This window comes from Tremella mesenterica, assembly GCF_000271645.1.
Source record: "Tremella mesenterica DSM 1558 unplaced genomic scaffold TREMEscaffold_5, whole genome shotgun sequence".
Lineage (NCBI taxonomy): Eukaryota > Fungi > Basidiomycota > Tremellomycetes > Tremellales > Tremellaceae > Tremella > Tremella mesenterica.
This window is the reverse complement of record NW_006711229.1, coordinates 982,782-1,004,252: the sequence shown is the minus strand read 5'-3', so window position 1 is coordinate 1,004,252 and position 21,471 is coordinate 982,782. Positions and strand designations below refer to the sequence as shown.

The 21,471-nt window shown below is 45.7% G+C and overlaps 6 protein-coding genes across 6 annotated transcripts; 4 read left to right on the top strand and 2 right to left on the bottom strand.

Annotated features, from left to right (window-relative positions):
- Window positions 1-679: 679 nt before the first annotated feature.
- TREMEDRAFT_39108 (uncharacterized protein) lies at window positions 680-2,702 on the top strand. Its single transcript, XM_007004443.1, has 9 exons — window positions 680-893; window positions 945-1,030; window positions 1,097-1,122; window positions 1,166-1,264; window positions 1,312-1,716; window positions 1,777-2,157; window positions 2,279-2,373; window positions 2,417-2,571; window positions 2,617-2,702. Exons 1-9 carry the CDS (start codon window positions 781-783, stop codon window positions 2,673-2,675), a joined length of 1,419 nt encoding a protein of 472 aa, XP_007004505.1. The 5' UTR covers window positions 680-780; the 3' UTR covers window positions 2,676-2,702.
- Window positions 2,703-4,012: 1,310 nt separating this feature from the next.
- On the top strand, window positions 4,013-8,236 carry TREMEDRAFT_30703 (uncharacterized protein; the record flags this gene model as incomplete). Its single annotated transcript, XM_007004392.1, has 14 exons — window positions 4,013-4,203; window positions 4,473-4,564; window positions 4,751-4,821; window positions 4,863-5,037; window positions 5,155-5,359; window positions 5,404-5,952; window positions 6,031-6,176; window positions 6,227-6,397; window positions 6,445-6,527; window positions 6,574-6,800; window positions 6,921-7,006; window positions 7,054-7,316; window positions 7,538-7,880; window positions 7,920-8,236. The coding sequence occupies 14 exons, from the start codon at window positions 4,013-4,015 to the stop codon at window positions 8,234-8,236; spliced, it is 2,919 nt and encodes a 972-aa protein (XP_007004454.1).
- A 396-nt stretch (window positions 8,237-8,632) lies between these two features.
- On the top strand, window positions 8,633-11,201 carry TREMEDRAFT_30583 (uncharacterized protein; the record flags this gene model as incomplete). Its single annotated transcript, XM_007004375.1, has 6 exons — window positions 8,633-8,728; window positions 9,374-9,517; window positions 9,954-10,115; window positions 10,354-10,531; window positions 10,732-10,825; window positions 11,054-11,201. 6 exons carry the CDS (start codon window positions 8,633-8,635, stop codon window positions 11,199-11,201), a joined length of 822 nt encoding a protein of 273 aa, XP_007004437.1.
- Window positions 11,202-11,642: 441 nt separating this feature from the next.
- TREMEDRAFT_68736 (uncharacterized protein) lies at window positions 11,643-15,534 on the bottom strand (the record flags this gene model as incomplete). Its single annotated transcript, XM_007004732.1, has 2 exons — window positions 11,643-15,374; window positions 15,421-15,534. The coding sequence occupies 2 exons, from the start codon at window positions 15,532-15,534 to the stop codon at window positions 11,643-11,645; spliced, it is 3,846 nt and encodes a 1,281-aa protein (XP_007004794.1).
- A 258-nt stretch (window positions 15,535-15,792) lies between these two features.
- Window positions 15,793-16,823, bottom strand: TREMEDRAFT_68735 (uncharacterized protein; the record flags this gene model as incomplete). The annotated part of the gene is made up of 5 exons (XM_007004731.1): window positions 15,793-15,858; window positions 15,962-16,048; window positions 16,217-16,414; window positions 16,689-16,744; window positions 16,790-16,823. 5 exons carry the CDS (start codon window positions 16,821-16,823, stop codon window positions 15,793-15,795), a joined length of 441 nt encoding a protein of 146 aa, XP_007004793.1.
- A 926-nt stretch (window positions 16,824-17,749) lies between these two features.
- TREMEDRAFT_62383 (uncharacterized protein) lies at window positions 17,750-20,967 on the top strand (the record flags this gene model as incomplete). The annotated part of the gene is made up of 3 exons (XM_007004631.1): window positions 17,750-18,117; window positions 18,188-18,785; window positions 18,838-20,967. The coding sequence occupies 3 exons, from the start codon at window positions 17,750-17,752 to the stop codon at window positions 20,965-20,967; spliced, it is 3,096 nt and encodes a 1,031-aa protein (XP_007004693.1).
- Window positions 20,968-21,471: the final 504 nt, after the last annotated feature.

Below are 21,471 nucleotides of genomic sequence, written 5' to 3'. Positions count from 1 at the left end.
AGACGACAATAGAAGATTTTCAAGTATTATGAGCTCCGAGACTCCAACCGTCTCGACCGTTTTGAACGTCTCCATCCAGTCAGGCGATGGTCATATGAAGCAGACAGAAAAGCAGAATTCGACCTTGGTAATTGTCGACTCGGTCGGGAGTAATCACAATAACTCGTTGATTATATTTATCTGAGAGTATCGCTGCTCACCACTCTAGTGACACGCGGAGCTCAGCATCAACCGGCCAGAAAAACCCCCTTCCATCACATACAGAACAGAAAATTCAGCAGAAAGGACCGTCTGTAGGCCAATTAGCAGTCCCCAGCAGTCAAATAGGGTCATTGAACAAACTTCCGGTGGATGATCGTCAGACGTTCAGTCTTGACGAACGGGACGGCCGATTTGGGTTATCTCTGCCTCCGTCCCGAGCTCCATCCCCGACGCCAGGCGACAAAGGGGGCTCATTGCAGCTCTAGCTCGTCGTGACGGCACGATAACCACAGATGAATGTTGGAATGATGCATTGCTGACGTGTAACGTTTTTGCCACACAGTCACAGTGCCACGGTGCCACATTGATGTCATCGGCTTTGAGCGGTCGGAATTCCGTATAGGCGGGCCGTTTTGAATGTCCGCTTTCTCACTCTAAACCGGCCGCCACCCCACTACTTGCACTTGCTTCGTCCACTGACGATCCTTGCATCGCTACTTTACTCTGATCCCATCACTGTCTACTCGCATCAGATCTATCCTTCTTTTGTAGGACACTGAACAGTGAGGTAAAGAGGTAATGATGTTGAGAACACCGTTGAGAGCGGCTGCTTCGAGCTCGAGGGCAGCTTTGAGACGTCCTTCAGCCGTGCACAGGAATTTCAACCTCGTCATCCGGTCTTCTCTACGATTGTGAGTCATCCACTTCACCATTGTATCAACAAGTGGCTGATGATTTTATAGACCACGAAATGTCTTGCCATTGGAATCTCGACTTGACACCCCTTTACTCCTTCGATCAAAATTCCATTCCTCTTCTTTACTACGGGGTGAGTGACGTATCCTCACATGACCTTTTTGCAAGACTTTCTTCGACGGCGCGCTGACAGAGATAGCGGAAACTGTCAAAGTACCACAAATGGTATGTACATAAATGAGTGAAAATCTTCTGGACTAACACCCAGGCGGAGAGTATTACAGAAGGTACTTTGAAACAATGGAGTAAAGCCGTTGGGGATTTCGTCAAAGCCGATGAAGAAGTAGCTACCATAGAGACTGACAAGGTGAGTGATATATCAATGTTACATCAGGCAAACAGCTAAAGGGTAAGATCGACGTCTCGGTCAACGCCCCCATGTCAGGTAAAATCACCGAACTGCTCGCTGAGGAAGATTCTACCGTCACGGTCGGCCAGGATCTGTTCAAGATCGAACCTGGAGAAGGTGATGCTTCCGAATCACAACCATCTGGAGCCGCTCGTTCCGAATCCAAATCTACCGAAGAGGGAAATAAGGAAGAAGCTGCTCCTGAGTCAAAGAAAGAGAAAGATGCGCCGGAGGACACACATAAAAAACAAGAGGAGAAAGCACCCAAATTAGAGAAATCATCCGAGGAGAAGCCTGCACCGAGGAAAGAAGAACCAAAACCTGCTTCCAAGAAAGACGAAAAGGTACCAAAGGATAAAGAGGAGAAACCCGTGCCTATCAAATCCGTTGGCAGTCGTCATGAGACCAGGGTAAGTTTTCAAAGACCACACTTCAGACCAATGGGCCATAAACATGTCGTTAATATCCAGGTGAAAATGTCCCGAATGAGACAAACCATCGCGCAACGTCTTAAAGCATCTCAAAACGCCGCTGCCTCCCTGACCACTTTCAATGAAATCGACATGTCTTCACTCATGGATTTCCGCACTCTGTACAAGGAGGGAGTTTTGAAGAATGAGGGCGTCAAACTCGGTTTCATGTCTGCTTTCGCTCGTGCATCATGTTTGGCTTTAAAAGAGATACAAGCGGCCAACGCCAGTATTGAAGGTGATGTCATTGTCTATCGTGACTACGTCGATCTTAGTGTGGCGGTCGCTACGCCTAAAGGTTTGGTGACTCCTGTGGTACGAAATGCGGAGGGTATGGGACTGGTTGAGATTGAAAAGGCTATTGCGGAGTTAGGGAAGAAGGTGAGTCAATAGTTGTGGCAACTCCTACCGCTCTGCTTCATTGCAATTGTCTGGGGACGCACATACTGTTTGATGGTGTTTGATGGTCGGAAAGCAGTTTTCGACTTGTACTAACTCACAGGCTCGCGACAATAAACTTGGTATTGAAGACATGTCCGGTGGGACGTTCACCATCTCCAATGGTGGTGTCTTTGGATCTCTGTATGGCACTCCTATGTAAGCTCCTTTGGTCATGTTAGATGTCAGGCTCATCAAATAGCATCAACCTTCCCCAGGCCGCCGTACTCGGCATGCATTCCATCAAGGAGAAACCTGTGGTCGTCAATGGCCAAATCGTCATTCGACCAATAATGGTCGTGGCTTTGACATATGACCACCGTTTGCTTGATGGAAGAGAAGCAGTCACTTTCTTGGGTAAGTTTTCAGCTTCGTTTTTCTGGCTGCAAGCTGACATATCAGTACGGATCAAAGAATATATCGAAGACCCTCGGAGAATGTTGCTCCCTTCCCCTGTTTAGACCTTGGCATGACATTATCATCAATTGAAATGCAGTGTTTGTTCACATTGACTGACTACTATCTCTTGTCTGATACCGTACTAAACATTACATGCCAGCATGCTACATGCATGCTACAACGGTAACTTACAAGATTGTGAAGATCTACACAGCACGCAGCTCAACATCCCGGGTCTGGTGATTGGAAGGAACCCAACTTCCCGCACAACACAAAATCTCTTCCCGCACAACAAAGTCACGTGACTGTTTGATAGGCATGCATATCTAGGGTTAGGCGTGCATACCACGTGACCTGCACGGGCCTCCCTTCAACCTCTCTGCCCTCTGGTCAAAGTGAGTAAACCATGTCAAAAAGTCCATGATCTCTACATATAATCAACTCGGTTTATAATAAACATGTAAGGCACTTCCTCCTCTATCTCTCAGTAAAGATTTCACACTGAGATATGAAAAACTCACCGAGATACATTGATCTACCTTCCACCCCCCTGTCCACCCCCCTGTCCACCCCCCTGTCCACCCCCTTGTCCACCGGTTGAATCGTATTGTTCTGGCCGGTACTGGCGAGGTTCAAAGTAGTGAAAAGGGGTATTCAAGTGCTCTGAGAGCGATAGAAAAGAGTTTGAGACTGTAACTTGTCTGGTGTGGGCTGGAGAGAGTGACGATGTTTATTGATGTTGGATGATGTTGGTTGAAAGTATGAGAAGAGTTGAAACTGAGGTCCGTGCAAACCACGTGGCATGCACGCCTAACACCGAAGAACCGCATGCCTATTCAATAATCACGTGATTTTGTTGTGCGGGAAGAGATTTTGTGTTGTGCGGGAAGTTGGGTTCGATTGGAAGTGGTGGAATGACCCGAAGCAGGAGGCATGACGTCAATCAATTCGATTACTCCGACGGATGCAATCCCCACCTGTCACCTCCCTTTAATCCCTTTTTCACTTTGCCCCTCTGCGGTGCGTGCACCTGCATGTAATTCATCCCCAGCAACTTTCCATCTCTTTCTTGTGTTTATACTTCTCTTCTGGGCTTTGGGTTTCACTTCTAGAAGAACGAGGCGAGTCGACGTATCTTGTATCTTACACCACTGGTACACATGAGACATGTCGTGAGTTGCTTCTTCTTCTCCACTGAGGCGCTCGGACCTCCCCCATCTCATCTCTCCACTTGATGATATCCTCTCAACCTTCGCCACCTACTCATTCCCGGTCTTAGTGTCTCTACAAGTGAATCTATAAAGAAGTGCCGAGATTGTCAGGAGATTAGACATGAGCCACGACTGGTTTCGAGGTCAAATCTATATTGACTCGAGTAACGAGTATCAGCGAAGGTGGAATGTCACAAGTTTTCAATATCTGGGGAGGTCTAGGTGTACAGAATGGAAGGTTGTTGATCAATAGTAACACTGCACAAGATGCTACATCAGCATCTACTTCTAGTTTCCTTACTTCTTTAGCTGTCAACGGGGCTATAGCTGGTGGAGAATTGGCCGCTTTCATTTTGGTCAGAGGGTATATCAAAGCTATGTGAGTGTCACCTTCGCCATGTGTTTGATAACCCTTCTTTGCAGTAACCCCCCTCTCCTCGCAGCACTCTTCCGGGTGGTCGTGCTGTCTGTCCCCTCTAGTCAAATCCTCCCCCTGCGGCTCACCTCCCTGGGCTAGCTCTCATAAAGGTGAGCAGCACACCAGCGCACTATAATGGGTGGATGGGGAAGACACATAAATAAATAAACAAACAGACAGACAGACAATGGAATTGGCTCCCGGAAGGTACTAGAGGAGCTGATGAATAGATATGAACCGAGAACATATGTTCCCCTGAGAGAAAAGCAAGCCCCGGTCTTGGGTAAAAACTTATTTTGGCCATTATGGACTATCATCACTTGTACGTCTTCACTCGGACTATGCGAAACACCTTCCCATTTATGTTGTTCCACCTCCTCCGACCTCTCTTCTCAGAGAGAAACGTGATCATCCTGGTCAAACATACCGATAACTTTCCCTGACATTTACTCCAGTACCCCCTCCGCGTCGCTGTGAAAAAACCATGTCGAGCTTTGCTAATTTCTAGCGGATTCCTCTACTATATTGGACAAAACCGGTGTCGACCCATATTTCTTCGTCCGATACCTGTTCCTCATGGTCAGTACCCACGTTCCCTACCCGACCTCGTTGACACATAGGCCAAAGCGATGATCCCCATCTGGCTCATATCATGGGCTATCCTCCTTCCCGCCAATGCTGTGAAAACACATGTCGATAGCCAGAAAGGGTTGGACAAATTCACGTTTGGAAATGTTGCAGACAGTCAACATAAACGGTATTGGGCGCATCTCATTTTGGTGTGCATCTTTGATTGTGAGGGTTTCGTCATTTCTTATCTGCTCTTCTGCCTCAATGTCGTGGAAGCTGTCCGTACACGTCAAATATTGAGACAGCAATGGAGACAAAGCATGAACAGAGCTGACCTAACAGTCTGGATCATCTGGTTATTGTTCACGGAGATGAAACATTGGTTATTAATACGTCAGAAATGGCTAGTCAACCCTGCTCATTCCAAATTGCCTCAAGCTACTACTGTACTCATACAAAGTATACCGCCGGAGTACATGGATGAGGTGAAACTGGAAGAGCTCTTTTCGCTCCTACCAGGAGGAGTAAAACGTATCTGGCTGGCGAGGTGAGGCTTATGTTGCTGTCTTCACTTTTGTCTCTGACAAATAGAAACCTTCAAGACATGCCCGATTTATGGTCTCGAAGGTTAGCCGCTTGCAAAAAGCTTGAATCCGCACAAGTGGATCTGATCAAGATTGCTCGAAAACACCGCTCAGACACCCAACGAGCCATTGCGAAGCTCGAGGCGAAAGGCAAACCGATTCCTGACACACTCACCGGTCCCGTCAATCCGGACTTGCTAAAGCCGAAAGAAGATGATTTCGAGAATGGTGGAGATATGGACCCTTCCAAGTTAGCTCTGGTTGACCAACTCGTTCCCCGATCCAAGCGTCCTACCATTCGATTGAAACCTAAATGGGCCCCTTTTGGTCTCGGTTTCCTCGGTATAGGTCAAAAATTGGATACCGTCGAATGGGCCAGAAAAGAGATCGCCGACTGTACCGCTGGGCTGGCAGAAGGGAGGGAACATCTCAAAGCGGATATCTTGAGTCCTGGAGCCGAGGAGGACAAGTTTGCTCCTCTCAACTCGGCCTTCATTCATTTCAACCGGCAAATAGCGGCTCACATGGCTATGCAATGTCAGACACATCATAAACCGTGAGTCAACACGTCAAAACGTCCACAAATATGGTTCTTCATCCAGAGAAAACTAGAGGAGAAGCTGACAGGTATCAGATATAGCATGCACCGACACTATATCGAAATGTCACCTTCGAACGTGATATGGCGCAACATGGCTCTGAATCCGTACGAGCAAAATGTACGACAGGCATTGTCTTACGCTGCAACCGCAGGATTAATCCTCCTCTGGGGTTTCCCTGGTGAGTCCGATGAGATATCAGTAATTTCGCATGTTGCTGATACTGCTTAGTGACCTTCATCGGTGCTCTCTCCAGCGTCTCGACGTTGCAGAGTTACAAATGGCTGCACTGGATCGGCGGTGATAGTTTTGGCAAGAAACTGTTCCGTGGTCTCATATCCGGTGTACTACCTCCCGTGTTACTTTTTCTACTCATGGCAATCCTTCCTACCATCTTGCGTCGTGAGTCCGTGCCTTGAAGGTTCTTGTGCTCTTTGCTAATCCAAAAGAACTCGCGACACTGGAAGGTATTCCGAGTAAGAAGGCGGTCGAGCTCGATCTCATGCATCGATATTTCATCTTTCTTGTCGTCGTCAGTACTTTTCCCAAAAGATCAGGGCGTCGGCTGACATACTCAGCATACATTCTTTGTGGTAACTCTCGCGTCAGGTCTGGTCAGTGCGGTCAAAAAGATTGCCGATAATCCGTCTTCAGTGGCAAATACCTTGGCTATGCAGATGCCTACAGCTTCGACATTCTTCATCACTTTGGTCCTGACCCAGTTCACGGGAACGATAGGTACTTTGCTACAAGCGGTCACATTAGCGATATACTATGTGAAGATTGTGCTTCTTGGTGGATCTCCGTGAGTTTCTCTACGTCACTTCATTCCGTATCCTGGATAGAGTGTTCATGCTCATGCTCGATCGGAGCGATCAACGGCAGGTCCCGATCAAGAGGCTGTTGCAAGAGTACTGACAGCCAGTCGCTCAGTCTACAAAACCCGTTACACGCTTCACACTACCACATGGGGTACTACCTTTCCAGGCGTGACTGTCTACTCCGTCATCGGTCAGTCACTCCACTGGTGCCCCCTGGTAGTTCAAGCTGAAAATTAGTGATTGCATATTGTGTCATTTCACCAATCATCAACGGTTTCGGAGCACTCTTCTTTCTCCTCTCCGCCCTGGTATACAAATATCTCTTCCTATGGGTTAAAGACCAGTCACCTGATTCCGACACGGGTGGATTGTTTTTCCCAAAAGCTGTGACACATACGTTTGTGGGAATCTATGTGCAACAGGTTTGCTTGTGTGCTTTGTTCTTCTTGGCCAAGGCGTTGCCGCAGGGGATCATCATGGTTGTATTGATTGTGCTTACTGTGAGTGGTTGAGCCTTTTTTCCTTGTCACATTCCTTAGGTTCTCCAGTGCTTGTGAAGACCTTGAACCGCGTAGCTCACTCCCGCTCGTCCATGGCATCTCGTTCATGCTCGCCCCATCCACTCCTCCAAAAGCTTATCTTCTTTTCCGTGTCAGCCATCCCGCCCAAATCGCGGAAGAGCCGTGGTAGAAGATGCCCAAGACCCTTCGTTAATCATTAGGCCGGGATGCACCTAGTCATCAGTCAATCTTTCAGTCCCCTCATAAATCCCTTACCTATGACGCTGGCCCAAATCGGACAATCCGCAGACCCCACCTCTGAAGCCGTCAAAGCCGTCAAAGAGATGTTTAGCGACCCTTCTCCGGATCAACGTTTCAGCTCTGATAATTCCTCACAAGAACGTCTGACCAAACCCAACCTTTACACCGCCTCTCCCGAAACCAAACGAGCACCTGGCAAATCCGCCATACTTCAAGCTCAAGCCACCGAAAAGTCCAACCAATCCCTTCCAACTCCAGCAGCTTCTACCACCCCAGGCCCACCACAACCTCTCTTCTCAAATGGTGATGTTGAACTTGGCTCTTTGCCGAATACCCTACAAGATCCCTCGGCTCGAGCACATACTGCCTTTGAGCCTGAAGATGAGGACGAAGCATACTTTGCTGTCCCAGGTGGACCAGGAGTAGTGAGGACAACAGAACAAGATCCTAATGACGTTTATGCGTTTTTCCATCCTGCGACCAAAGAACCTCAACCGGTCTTGTGGTTACCGAGGGACGAACTGGGATTATGCGAAGCGGAGATTGAAGCGAATGCAGCGGCAGGAGTGGAGAGTACTTGTAAGGGTAGCGTGTTGAACCAAAAAGGTAGAGTACAGATTTCGGGTCCTCCACCTGATTATTTGATGGGTTTTTCATAGATGATAAAGTGGGATCGTAGAGTAGGGTTTGATCTTGATATTTGGGTTTTGTATCTAGAGCATTATTATTAATATCCGACTGTGCATGGAAGATGTTATATCTGCATTACTTTTATTTGTCCTTTCCCCTCATGGCTCATTACTCATCGTTGTCTGTCCATCCGATCCTCGATCTCTACAAGGACGTTTTGGTCTGCAATTCTCCCAGCTGTACGAGTACTCTATAGTAAGTAGAAGTGACATGCCACGTGGTCGACGTGATCCGACGCGTAAGTACTACTCGAGTAAAATCCGACATCTGAAATTTCGATTTCATTCCACACATCGCAACTATCCACAACAACAAAAACGGCATTCCAGAAGCGAAGCGGTCGGGAAAGTGATCTGTCAGGTCCAATGTTGATAGCTATCATCGGGACACCTTCAGCGGGGAAACATACAGTTGTCGATTATTTGGTCCAGCGACATGGTTTCAAACATATTGGGTTGAAAGTACCTAGTGAGTTCAAGGGAAGTGTGTTGGTATGTCTTTTTATTTCACTTTTGTCCAACTTCTCATGACTCTCCTGTCTATTCAAATCTCTCTACTCTACCTTTGATTACCCTCTGCTCGTCCTCTACTTTTCGTCTACCCTTCATCTGCTCCCTGTGCTCGCTCCCTACCTTTTCCTCGAGACCTCTTGACGACCCCCAGGCCAATCTCTCAAGTAAATCCCTTCCCTCGCTTGATGATAGCCCATTGGTTGCTGCATGGCATCTCTGTACGATTACTCTCCCCGTATGGTGTGCTCAAGGAATTCATCAATACCTGCGGAATAACGTTGATATTCAGACAGAGCTCGATACTGGTGTTCAAAACCTTCCCAACCTGACCATTTCTTCTACTTCCTTGATGAACGTAAGTTTTTTCCTTCATCACAACCGACTTTCTTATCCCTTGACACCTCTACGTCATGATTCATCGTCTCCCAGTCTAACTACCGAAAGAGCTCTTACACTGGCAAGACTTTCACAGTAGTCAATTCTGAAGATTTAAATGCCCCATGGAGCTTCTCGTATTTCAACAACTGGTGTTGGTCTCACAGACTTAGACCTGGTATTCAGAGTGTTTTGATAACCATCGACACTAATTATCAGACTGCCCCTATCCCTCCAGTTTTTGAAAACATCAATACGATGCTCGATTATACCACTCGAAATTGGCTGGAACACCACGTCACTCTGGATCTAAGGACATATGAAGAGATTGAACCTTTTGTGAAACGACCTTGGTTTTTGTTAGTTTTCGTGGATGGACCCTTGAGGATTAGGTTCGAAAGAGAGAGGGAGAGGGGAAGGGAAAAGTAAGTTCAGCCATCTAGACTTCCAACATTCTAACCGTTCCCATTTCATGACTCTGATTGAAATCATCTCATACCATTTTATCTCGTCCTGTCTCTGACATCATATTCTTTTTTTTCGGAACGATATTTACTTTAAGACATTCCTATGACTCATGAGTTGGACCATGTGAGATCCAGGAACATGTCATAGGATTGTGAGAGAAGCTCCAAATCTTCAAGAAAAGAATGTTTTGAAGGAATTTTAATCAAGTCGCTTGGAGATTATCACTCACAAAACCAGTCTCTCTTCATCTTCCACACTCACTCTAGACTCATTTATCGACACTCATGATCTTCTTAATGGTCCTTCACTCCCTTCTCATCTACCTGCCAAGGTTTTATCCCATCTACAAACAGATTTTCAACGTGTCACACGTTTAGCCCAAGTACATGTGTATAACAATTTCCCTACTGTCGATGCTTTCTGGACATATTTGGATCAATTGGATTTATTGGATCAAGAGAGATTACGACCTGGTTGGGATACTTATTTCATGGTTGGTCTCAAATACTTCTTCTCCTCTTCCTCCACTCAACCTCTTGACTGATCTTCGTATCTCCTTTCTCTGCTTTGCTGATGTTTCGTACATCAATTCGATCACTTCCGTTTCTATGAAGACAGGCAAGTCACATGCCTCATCAGCATTTACTCCCCTGAGATTTCTTTCTGGCCTATGTGATTGTTCACAATTTATGTGAAAGAATATCATGGCGAGAAAATGACACTGATAACAGACCCTAGCATCTCTCGCCTCGCACAGAAGTAATTGCATGAAACGTCGAGTGGGAGCTTTATTAGTACGAAGTAAAAGAATACTCTCCACCGGTTATAATGGGACTCCAAGAGGGACAAAAAATTGTAATCAAGGTGGATGTAGGAGATGTAATGGGTCTGCCAGAGGTGGTGAAGCGCGTGAGTTGCCGTTTCAATTCCTCTCCTTGTATTTTCACATTCTCTGTGTGAACTTCTTGTCAGAGATACAGTCGAAAATGATCCATTATCGTACATTGCGACATGTATCACGTTCCCAGCAGAACTTTGTGGACGGCGGTCAGATGGATTTCTCCTGTGATTGTAGAATACAACGTTAAGAGATAAGCTGATAATTCCAGTCGACGAATGTCTTTGTTTACACGCCGAGGAGAATGCACTTTTAGAAGCTGGTCGTGATCGAATAGGATCCGATGCTGTTTTATATTGCAATACGTGGGTGGTTGATTTCTTATCTCCTTCCTTTCTCCCCCCCGCCTCCTCTTCATGTGTTCTGTCTCGTGGTTCACACTTCACAACTCCTCTTCTCACCCCCTGCCTCATTCGTCGATACAGCTTAAATCTTTCTGACTAGATTGAAAGCGACAGTCGGTAAAGGACATATTAGAAATATTCGAATTCATATGACCAATGTTGTGATGTGGAAGTGACGCTAACACCCAGTTGTCCATGTTTAAGATGTTCAGTCAAAATCGTTCAATGTGGAGTTCGAGAAGTAGTTTATAACCAATCGTATTCAATGGACGAAGCTTCCGCTATGGTCTTACAAGAAGGAGGGGTATTATTACGTCAATGGCATATGCCCTTGTGAGATGGACTTTGTATTTTACCAAAAGTATGATTTGGACATTATCATGTTAATCACGTTAAATCTATTCACTCTCCCATTTCCTACCGTTTCAGTGGAATGATATAACGTAGAGAGTACTGTGTACAACTTTACATGTCACTCAGTACATCATCTATTCAATCTAGACTTTTTTGTTCTTAAAGTCAGATGTTGGAGATCATATGTAGAATCAATTGAGTTATTATACAGTCATGCTAAGTGGGTAAACTGGCTCGGTCCGTATTTACCGTTAAAAATACTCCGCAGGGTTGATCGAGAGTTCAATCCCTCGCCTGTCACGGCTTGGTGTCCATTCAAACTCCGTTACACGTACTATGAATGGTGCAGAGAGGGTTTCCCGTTCCGTAGACTCCCATGCATAAACATGATCAAATACAACAATTTCAAATGCATTACCTCATATCATATTCTACCCAACACCCATTCCGCATTTCTCTCAATACTCAAAGTTTCATCTTTTAAATACTCCCAAACCCCTCTTACTTTACCTAAACTAGATTCCAGACAAATCCATACCGCATCCCCATCTCTCTTCCCTAATTCGAAATACAAATCCTTGGCTAGATCTTGTAATTCTTGATCGATTTTCGAACTTAAAAACGGTCGAAGGAGTAACATCATTTCCCACATTACACCTTCATCAACAGGTACTTCTTTAATTATCCAAGTGGTGGTGAGTAAAATAGAAATGTATAATCGATGATTCACGGAATATTTCGTTTGACCTTTTTCACCTAAACCATTTATACCACCTATTCCTAATCCACCTAACCCCTTAACTCCACCTGATCCTCTTGAACTACCTAATCCACCTGATTTTCCTAGTGTTCGAGAATTCACCATTGAAAATCCTGATCGATGCACAGTGTTGGACTTTTCTCTCCCATTTTGTCTTTTTAATAACCTAGCAAACCTTGGCCAAACATTATCTAATATCCTTTTACTCATGAAATCCCCAACATGTTCACACAAACTGGCGATTGTTTCCGTAGCGGCCGTTATTACATAAGGTTCTTTATCTTCGTCCATCCTAGCTAATATCAATGGCCAAGCTATATCTATCAAAGGTAATAGTTTAGATTCAAGGTTTGAATTTGCTAATATGGGTGCGGCTTGAGTTAAAAGAGAAAGTACTTTTGTACGTAAAAAAGGTGATTGATGTGATAAGAAGGGAATTGATTTTGAAATTATCTCAATTGAAACTGATTGTGATCTGGTGAGTTTAGGTTCACCATCTTCTCCCATTTCTTCTTCTTCTTGTTCTTCGTTTTCAGTTCGTCTTTCATCTTGTTGGGAATCTTCGTTTGGAGGATTATTATTTTCACTACCCATCCTATCCTTCCCGTCAAGACTAGAAGTTTCATTATGCTTGTTGCGTGTACGCTTGTTACGTGAATCAGGGTTTGTTGACGAGTCTCGGGAGGTTTCATTCGAATGATCAGAAAGAACATCTTCTTTACCCCAAGCATGTTGTGGTGCTCGTTTCAATATCGAATCAATCTCTTTTTGATTATTCCCTCGTCTTTCTTCATACCATTTGAATAAATTCTTGAAATCTTTCTCAGGATCAGGAGCTTGATCTATCCTATTCATCTCCTTCTTTTTCTCCTTCCTCTTTTCTGACAAACCTTGTGACAAAACATCCTGCGACATACTTTCTATTAAAGCTACCAAAACAGCTAACAATCCTGAACATAAAGTTTCGTAACCGTGATAATCATCCAGAGCATCGAAAACCTCGTCCACTACATCCTGTACCAAACCCACTATTTCCCCACCTACCAATCGAATCATAGCTATCAGCACTAATGGTGCTTGAGCGGAAAGAGAAGTCCGGGTGAGTCGACGTGAAACAATGTTGATGACATAATCCACATTATCCAAGACGAGATTTCGAGGTGTTGCATAACCTGTATTATACGCTACGTGTGAAAGTGATATGGAAGCGAATTGTATTATTTGATCGTTTGATGATGAAAGATGAGAAAGGAGAGTGTATAAGGTTGTCAGGAGTAAAGGACGAAATGATGATGAGAGGAAATGTGAGATTGTGGAAAGTGATTGAAGAGAGATACATGTCAATAATGTACGTTGGGAACGATAATGAAGATGACGAGTTTTTGCATTGGTATGTGTGTTTTCTAGGGAAGGTCGATCCAATAGTGTGGTGATTGCGTTCACACCTTGTATCCTTTCCACAGGTAAAAGTGCGTCGGATGTGGGATCAGATTGAGAAGAATTATCTTGGGAGATATATGTTTCGAAATCTTCTCCATCTTCCTCGTCAAGCGACATTAAGATCTTTACCATTTCTCTGGCCATTTTTCTTGTCGCACGACCCACTTTTCCTTCTGCGCCGGATAACTGAACAGAGGCAATCCCATCCAATAAATGATTCGACACGAATATAGCTGATACAGCCCGAGACACTTCAATGACAGAATTAGCTTTGGCAAAACGGAGTAAAAAGTCCACTGAATGAAGTGCCGTTTCACCTCCCGCAGCACCGAGACTGATCAACATCTTGACCAAAGCTTTCTGCGTGGCTTGCGATTCGACGTGTTTGAATTGCAGAATTGAGAACGCAGTGACGTCGTCTTGATGCCCATCTTCTAAGAGGAGAGTGGTACAGGTGAGCATACCCTTTTGCCAACCCTTTTCCGCGGATTTAGCGGCAGAGTTGACGTTGGAAGACCATCCCAGAGGTCGACTGAGTTCGAGGCAGGTTAAAAAGCCCCAACTCCATCTTTCAACGTTCCCTCCGGGTCCGAGGAGATCCGCAATGGCATTGATTTGGTTCCCAGTGACAGACATTTGTTGAGTGATCTCAGCTATTGCAGTGATGAGTTTTGCTGCGTCGTGGACTTTTTCGTCTTGTTTTGACGTTATCAGTCGAGGAAGGGAGTTGATGGTATTGCTCAAAAGATCGATGAGGTGAGAGTTGACGTCGAACTGTGAGTTCGCCAGTAGTCTTGTAAAACTATCCCGAGCACTCTGAGAGACCAGTTCGAAGGTATCTTGTGAGAGACGAAGTAAGCATGATATGTTTGAGAGTATAAGATCCGGTAAGGAGTCGTGACATCGTTCGACTAATTCAGAAGCAAGTTTTGCCGATGATATTCGAGCTTGATGAGAAGTATGGGCTGATAGTAAAGAGAGTAAGGGTGGAATGGCAGCTTGTAATTGTGCAGATGTAAATGATAAATAGGAAGATGACAATGGTGGAAAGGGATTTTGACTTGTGGTGGATGATTGACTAGGAGTAGGAGAAGATGGAACTTCATTATCTGGAGGTGAATGATCTTGAGAGATTTCCCATTCTTCCGCAAGTTGAGAAAGGTCATGTACTTTAGGTCGAAGTACACCTAAAGTTCGTAAATCTTCGTCGTTCAGAGTGAACACTATGATATCTCCTACGAGTCCCATGACTAATTCAGCCACATCACCTTTTAATAATTTCCCTTCTTGTTGGACTAATCGAACCATGGTGGAAATGGTTCCTGGTAAAATAGCAGCAAGTACAGCATGTTGTCCTTTAAGATACGTTCTTATGATCTGACGAGATAATCGTAGAGCTGATAATTGAAGTTGGAGATATGGTGGAGTTGGAGTTGAAGAATCTAATAGGAATGTTATCGTTTGAAATAAAGTAGGCATTAAAACCGCTTTTGAATCCCCACATAATTTTTTCATTGAATCATTCGGATGATTATCTTTTGGTTCGAGTAATGAAGAAAGAAGGTTTATAGCTTGTAATCTAATTTCTTGATTCATTTCCTTATTTTTATTTTTTCCATTGGAGGATAATGGTCCGACGGCAGCATTGGTAAACCTCCATAATTGTTCCCAAGCTTTTATTTCTATACCTCCTTCTAAATCCCTCCAACGACGGACGAGAAAAGAGAGTAAGCGGAATATCGATTCGAGTACGTTTTCAGGTAGTTGAGTGGGGTTGGAAGAACGAAGGATTTGAGTGATAGGGAAGATGAGGTAATTAATCATACTCTGTGTAAAGGCGGTAGGGGGGAGAGAAGGAAGGAGTGAATTGAGCTGGTCTAATAATCTGGAATGGGGAGAGGTGAGTGTAGGAGGGATAGAAGCTAGAGACATGAGTTGAACACATGTTGGTTTTACCTATTCGTCAGTGATAGCAGAAGGTGGAAAGAGGGGAAAGACAGACTAGACGGAAGGCCGTTGAACGTTCTTGTGAGTTTGGGTCCGGTGGTGAAGGTCGGAGGGATGATATGGGACGAGACGAAGATAGATTTGACCTAGAAGCTGCACTGATAGACATGATAGAAAGGGTATGATGAGGTGCTGAAGAAGAGGAATGTTAAAGGGTCATGATGAATATCGAAATGTTTAAAGTACAAGACAAAGGAGATTCGAGGTGGTGTACTGGTGGATGAAAGTCAAAAGTGGAGGGCTTCCACCTATTTCCCAATCGAGAATGCTCCAACATAAAGTCTCGTGAGCTCATGAATTGCATGCATAAATGTACGACATGACCAACTTCTACCATGTGAATTACCATACATGATACGACAAATGTCTAGTCGAACTTGGATCGATCATAATTCGCCCCTCCTGCCCTTCTCAGCCGTTGAATGATTTCGTCCTGGTCGTCAGTCTTCTCACAGACCTCCTGGCCTCCTGTATACGCATCATCGGTCCCCGTTACAAGTAGGACTAATTTACCGGGACAGGGAAAAGATTCTCACCTGTTTGAGATCCGCAGGAGTGGAAGCTGAAACTTCTATAGAATACGCCCGAAGAACATGTTTGATATCTGCCAAATGTACCGAAACCTGGATGTATCAATCACCATCCCTATTCCAATCTTTTTCATTTCCCTTATTTCCTTCTCAAACATACGTATCTCAAACTGAAACGTGAAGGTATACTCGATAGTGATGGTAAGGTGAGTCATCTAGAAAAGAGTTTGAGAAAAGTTAAGAAGAGAGGTCATTACTCACCTTGGCCCTTCGCATAACTTTGACTTCAGGTCCTATCCAGACTACCAAAATAAACTTTTCTCTGAAACTATGTTCATCATTGTTATATTTGACTTTAGAATAAGCGAAACTAGCTCTGGAAGGTTGTAATTTTGAAGAAAGTTCTGTTAAATCTCCTGTACCAGTTTCGGTGAGTGTTAAAGTGTTGGATTTATCGTTCTATTCATTAGTTTTCTCTTATCTCCCCCAACTATCCACTTCAGATGTGCAAAACTCTTGTTGATGGGACGAAGCAGGGAAGTTGTCAACCGCAACCACAAACTTAAGAGGGAAAGGTGGGAGGGTTGGTCGTCTTCCACGATGAAACTCGTAGTCCGGCTCGTCTAAAAAGAGGGGAGATTGTTGTGTCGTTTAGGAGTATGTATTTAGGACATTGTTACAAGCATGAAGAAGAGGTAAGAAGATACGAGGAGGAATGAACGTTTGTACACACTTCATAATCAAGTATAAGCCAAGTGATCTCGTCGTCACCTCTGACTTTCTCATAAGCTGTTTGTCAGCTCGACCCACATGAATTCAATACTATGAGCTCACCTTCCGCGATCTTGGGATCTTTCACGTCTGCCATTATTTGATCTTTCTTCTTGAAGTGTACACAGAGTATTTTACGTCGTGTGATACTTTACAAAGTACTCGTCGGTCGTCAAAAGTCGTTGGTATAACCTTAAGGTATCTACTCGTAGGTAGAGCGCTATGCACCATGGCAAAAGTGGATAATCCCGACGGAACTCGAATTAATCCCGACGAAATTTTGCCACTTTCTCCCAAAATACGACGTTCAACTCCCATATCCCGTCACTACTGACCCAAATACCTTCACTATTAAAAAATCATCTTTCCGTGGCTTTTCTGATATCATTGGAATGCCTGACGCTTTCTGAGTCTATTCATACCATTTTCGGCACAGCTTTCGGAGTATTGACCACAGGGGCATGGGCAATGTCCCCAGCCCGAAATCCTACTTCCTTTTCGGTCCCCTTTCGGCCGAATTCGGGAGCTTTCGGTGATAGTCACATACTCACTACTGACTACCAATCTACCCAAGTGAATAGCTTCTTTCATGTATGTAAGTATGTATGTATGTTCATGTTCATGGTAATACATCCTCTGAATGCACAAAACTCTCTTAAGGATCCATCATGTTGACGTGTCTGATGGTGATGTGTTGATTGAACTTCTACTAAGTACTAACACGGGCTGACGCGATTTTCCCCCTTTTTCATTCCTTCAATTCACTTCTTCTCTTCACTTCACTTCTTCTCTTCACTTCACTTCACTTCAGCATCTTCATATCTTTTTCCAGCATACATTAGCCAGCGTTTTTCATCTGCTCTCCACTGCTCACTCTCAACTGATCTCACTGCTCATTCTGCATCTGTGTGCTTCATCTCACCTTCCGCCTTGGCTCGTCCGAATTATCTTATCATCAAAATTAGAGTCTTCCCACTCCCCCTTCCTCCCAATCTCTCTGACCTCTTTGACCTCTTTCTCAAAATGCCGAACCCCTTCGACCCAAAAACAGATAAATCCAGTGTAAACCCTCCGAAGGGTTACAAATTACACCCCGACCATGTTCACTTCCAAAAGTATCTTCAGCCACAACACCCCATTTGGAAGAATGAGAAATCACTTCGTTCTTTTCAAGCTGAGATAGGGTTCTACCTCCAGCCCTGGTGGCATGCAGAGCCGAAGTATCTTCCTCAGCTTGCTGAAAAGCTAGGACTTCGGGAAGCTACCCCGAAACAAATGAAGGAAGAGGGTATTCGGGCGATTACTAGAGGGTCACGATGTTATTCGGCGGATGAGTCGGCCACAAAGCCAAACTGTCATGTCCAGTTTTGTGTTTCGGCTTTCAATTACACGTGAGTATTGGTTTATCAAATATGGCTCCCGAATTCGGGAGAAATTAACGAAACTCAATGCTGATCTCAGACATCCCGAAGTGAAATGTGTCAATGTACCTGATGGTCGACCAGTGTTTCTCAACCGTTGGGACGAAGGAAAGTTTCGTGTCTGTGTGCACTGTTATAACTCCACAAAGCCCCCTCTCACCTGCTCCCTCAAGGGCAAGCCGACCAATTTCCTTGTCGAAGAGTCCTCCGAAAGTGAAAAACGACCGAAAAAGTCATCACAAGGTCAGGACAAGCCTGAGGACAGCTCGGATTCTGATTCGGACTCATCGGACTCTGAACATTCACCACATCCCTCCCCTCCGAAACCTCGCCGGCCAGCCACCACAACACGCTCCACAAGAGCTTCGGCTCCCAAGAAATCGGTTTCTCCCCCCCCTCCCGAAAAAGGAAAAGGAAAGGGAAAAGAAAAAGCTCCCCCTGCAGCTTCCACGGCGATTGGGTTCTCAAATGCGCCACTGCAGCAACCGGTAGGACCGAAGGACAAGCGTAGGACTGCTAGGGGAGGCACTGTCGCAGCTGGGGATGCTGCAAAATCCCATCCGAAATGGGTTGTCAAACCTTCTCCGAAACCCCTCACCGAAGCGCGTACGTCTGCTAGAGAGCAACCTCGTTCGGAGGTGAGTTTTCTAAGTTCCGAACCGAAAGCAAGTCTCAGCAGCTGACTTTTAGGGAGAAACGGAGCTTTCTTCTCCAGCTGGTCCTACTCTTGTTCAAGATTCCAGCTTGGGTCAAGATGATGGGGAAGAAACACCTCAACCGGAACAATCTACAGCCCGAAATGAGAGGCCACGATTCCCTCCCCGCCCTCCAAAATTTGCCGATGTTGTTCCCGAAAAGGAACCCTCCGAAACCGCCCCCCCCGTTTTCTCTGCAGGTTTGCCAGCTGGGGTTTCTCCGATACTTGTCCGAAGTAGTCCTGTTCATCCTCCTGTGAACAAGCGTGCCCTGGAGGATGTAGAAGAGTCCCAGGCCGAACCGAAACGGGCTCGTCCGTTCTCCATTGAACAAGGTCCTCCCCAGCCCGAAATGGATCTTACCTCCGAAAAGGTGCCCACAATGTCCCCTGTTGGTCCTGTTCCTTCTCCTGCCATATCTGTTCGACAACAGGCCGTTCCCTCTGCTCTAGACCCATTTATAGCACAAACACAATCGGTTTTGGGTGTTACATTGCAAGAATCACCAACAATCCCTTCGCCTCACCAAGCTAAAAGTGTCACACCGGCCCCCTTCCCCAGCCCCTCCCCTGCTCCGAAAGCAGGCCCTCCTCCAAACCTTCAACCTGGGTCTTCTTCTCTCGTCTCTGGCCCTCCCCAAATCTCCCCACTACCTACCTCACTGCATACGTTTGCAGAGGTAAAGCAGTGGCTACAGCAGAAGCGCCTGGGTCGATCAGGTGTGCAGAGTCTTCCTGGTCCAAACCCATCAACCAATGTTCCGAAACCCACGATGGCTCCGAAGCCCATAGTTCCTCCACTCTTTGCTTCCCAATCGGCTCCCCCTCAGACTCCACCTCCCACTTCTCTCATTCGTTCTCATTCAGAATTCGTTGGCTCTGGTCCCACAGCTTTGCCAGGTCAGATACCCTCCATTCCTGTCACTTCGGTCAATGTGGTCAGTAAACTCCCTCAAATGAACCCACCACTCCAGCCCGAATTTCGGACCGAAAGGCCCACTGTCCCTTCCTTGGACCAGCCTGCACCCGAAAAGGTTGTCCCTTACATCCCGGCTCCACCGTCTACCATGCCCGAAGTTGAACAGTGTCTGCATCGTATGAGTGAGTTTCAAGAGACTCAGGCTCAGTTTGAGGAGCAATTCTCTTCCCGAATGGTTGCTCAAGTTTCCGAAATGATAGACTATTACCGAGAAATCAACCGAGGACGTCATCAAGCCTTCTCCGAAAGTGTCACACAATCACTTTCGGGTGTGAGAGCTATCAATGGGACATGGAGTGAATTCAAAGCGCGGTATGACTCGGTGGTTTCTGAAAGAGATGTGGCTCAAGGAGAGGTAAAGACACTGGACCGGCTGTACAAAGAGCAGATTGATAAGAATGAGGAGAGAGATCATGCTGTTGCCCGAGTCACCGCCGAAAAGGACGCCGAAATTGCTTCAATCCGAAAGCAGTTGGAGGAGACTCAGGAAGGGCTCAAGACTATGAGCCAGAGGTTCGCTAGTGCAATGGGGGATAAGGAAAAGGAGGCTCAGGCTCGTCAGTTTGCTGAACAGCGGTGTTCAGATCTGGCCAGACAGATGGCTGAGAAGGAAAACACCGAATTGGAAACTCTCCTAGCTCGTCTTTCGGAGGCTGAAGCAGCTAAGGGAGTAATGCAACAGCAAATCGACGAGGCATTGCAGTTTGTGCAAATTACCGCTGCCCTGCAAAATGAGACTGAGATGGAGAATGTAGGGTTGAAGGAACTCAAAGCGCAGTTGGAGGGAGCAAATGAGAAGTTACGGGCGGACCTTCAAGTGGATCAAGAGGAGTGGGAATCGGCCAACTACACCATCAGGCAACTTGAGTCAGAACTCCAAGAGGCCAAACAAGAAAAGGCTCGGCAACAATTCCGCTTTGACCTTAGGACCTCCCCTGCGAAGCCGAACGAGTACTCTGACCGAAGAAGAGCTCACAGTCTTGATCTCCCTTCCACCAAGATCACCGCTCGAAACTCCGAAAATACCGCACCGAATCCCGAAAATGACCCTTCCAACTCCGAAAATGTACTTTCTTCAGGACCAACACCTCATGATGCCATTCCCACAATCCCCACAAATGCAGATCTCCATTCTTCTCAAGATTAAATGTAGCCAATCAAATCCGTGTTACAGTTCCCTTGTATGTACTGTCACTTGTTCATTTTGCCGAGTTTCCGTTTCGGTGTTTTCATTTCATGTTTCGGTCTTTCTATGTTTGGGGTCCAAATGTCTCATCTGTGTGTGAACTAGCCTGTGTAATGCATTCCATGTCTGAACTCTTCCAGCCTGGCTCATGTTGCATACATCCCTGCAAGAGATACTTCACTGTTTCTTGTGTCAGTGAGCGAGAGATCCTTGTAGTAGGATTAATTGTCCCCAAAATTCGGACCGACTTCGGACAGCCTTGACCAATTTCGGACAGTCATGGCTGCATATATCACTGCAAGAGAGCTTATGACTATCCAAATAAGCACTGGGTAGACACAATGACTAGTGACCCTAAGCAGTACAATATTGGAATACATGAGATGGTCAGATGTGCTTTCGGAGGGGTTTTCGGTGTTTCGGGAGTGCCTTCGGACTCACTTGGGAAAGATAATCAAGCCCCAA

Coding starts and splice junctions, on each gene's coding strand:
- TREMEDRAFT_39108 (XM_007004443.1), top strand. CDS start 781: ATGATGTTGAGAACACCGTTGAGAGCGGCTGCTTCGAGCTCGAGGGCA. Junction 1,265..1,311: donor CTACCATAGAGACTGACAAG/GTGAGTGATATA, acceptor CTAAAGGGTAAG/ATCGACGTCTCGGTCAACGC. Junction 1,717..1,776: donor GCAGTCGTCATGAGACCAGG/GTAAGTTTTCAA, acceptor GTTAATATCCAG/GTGAAAATGTCCCGAATGAG.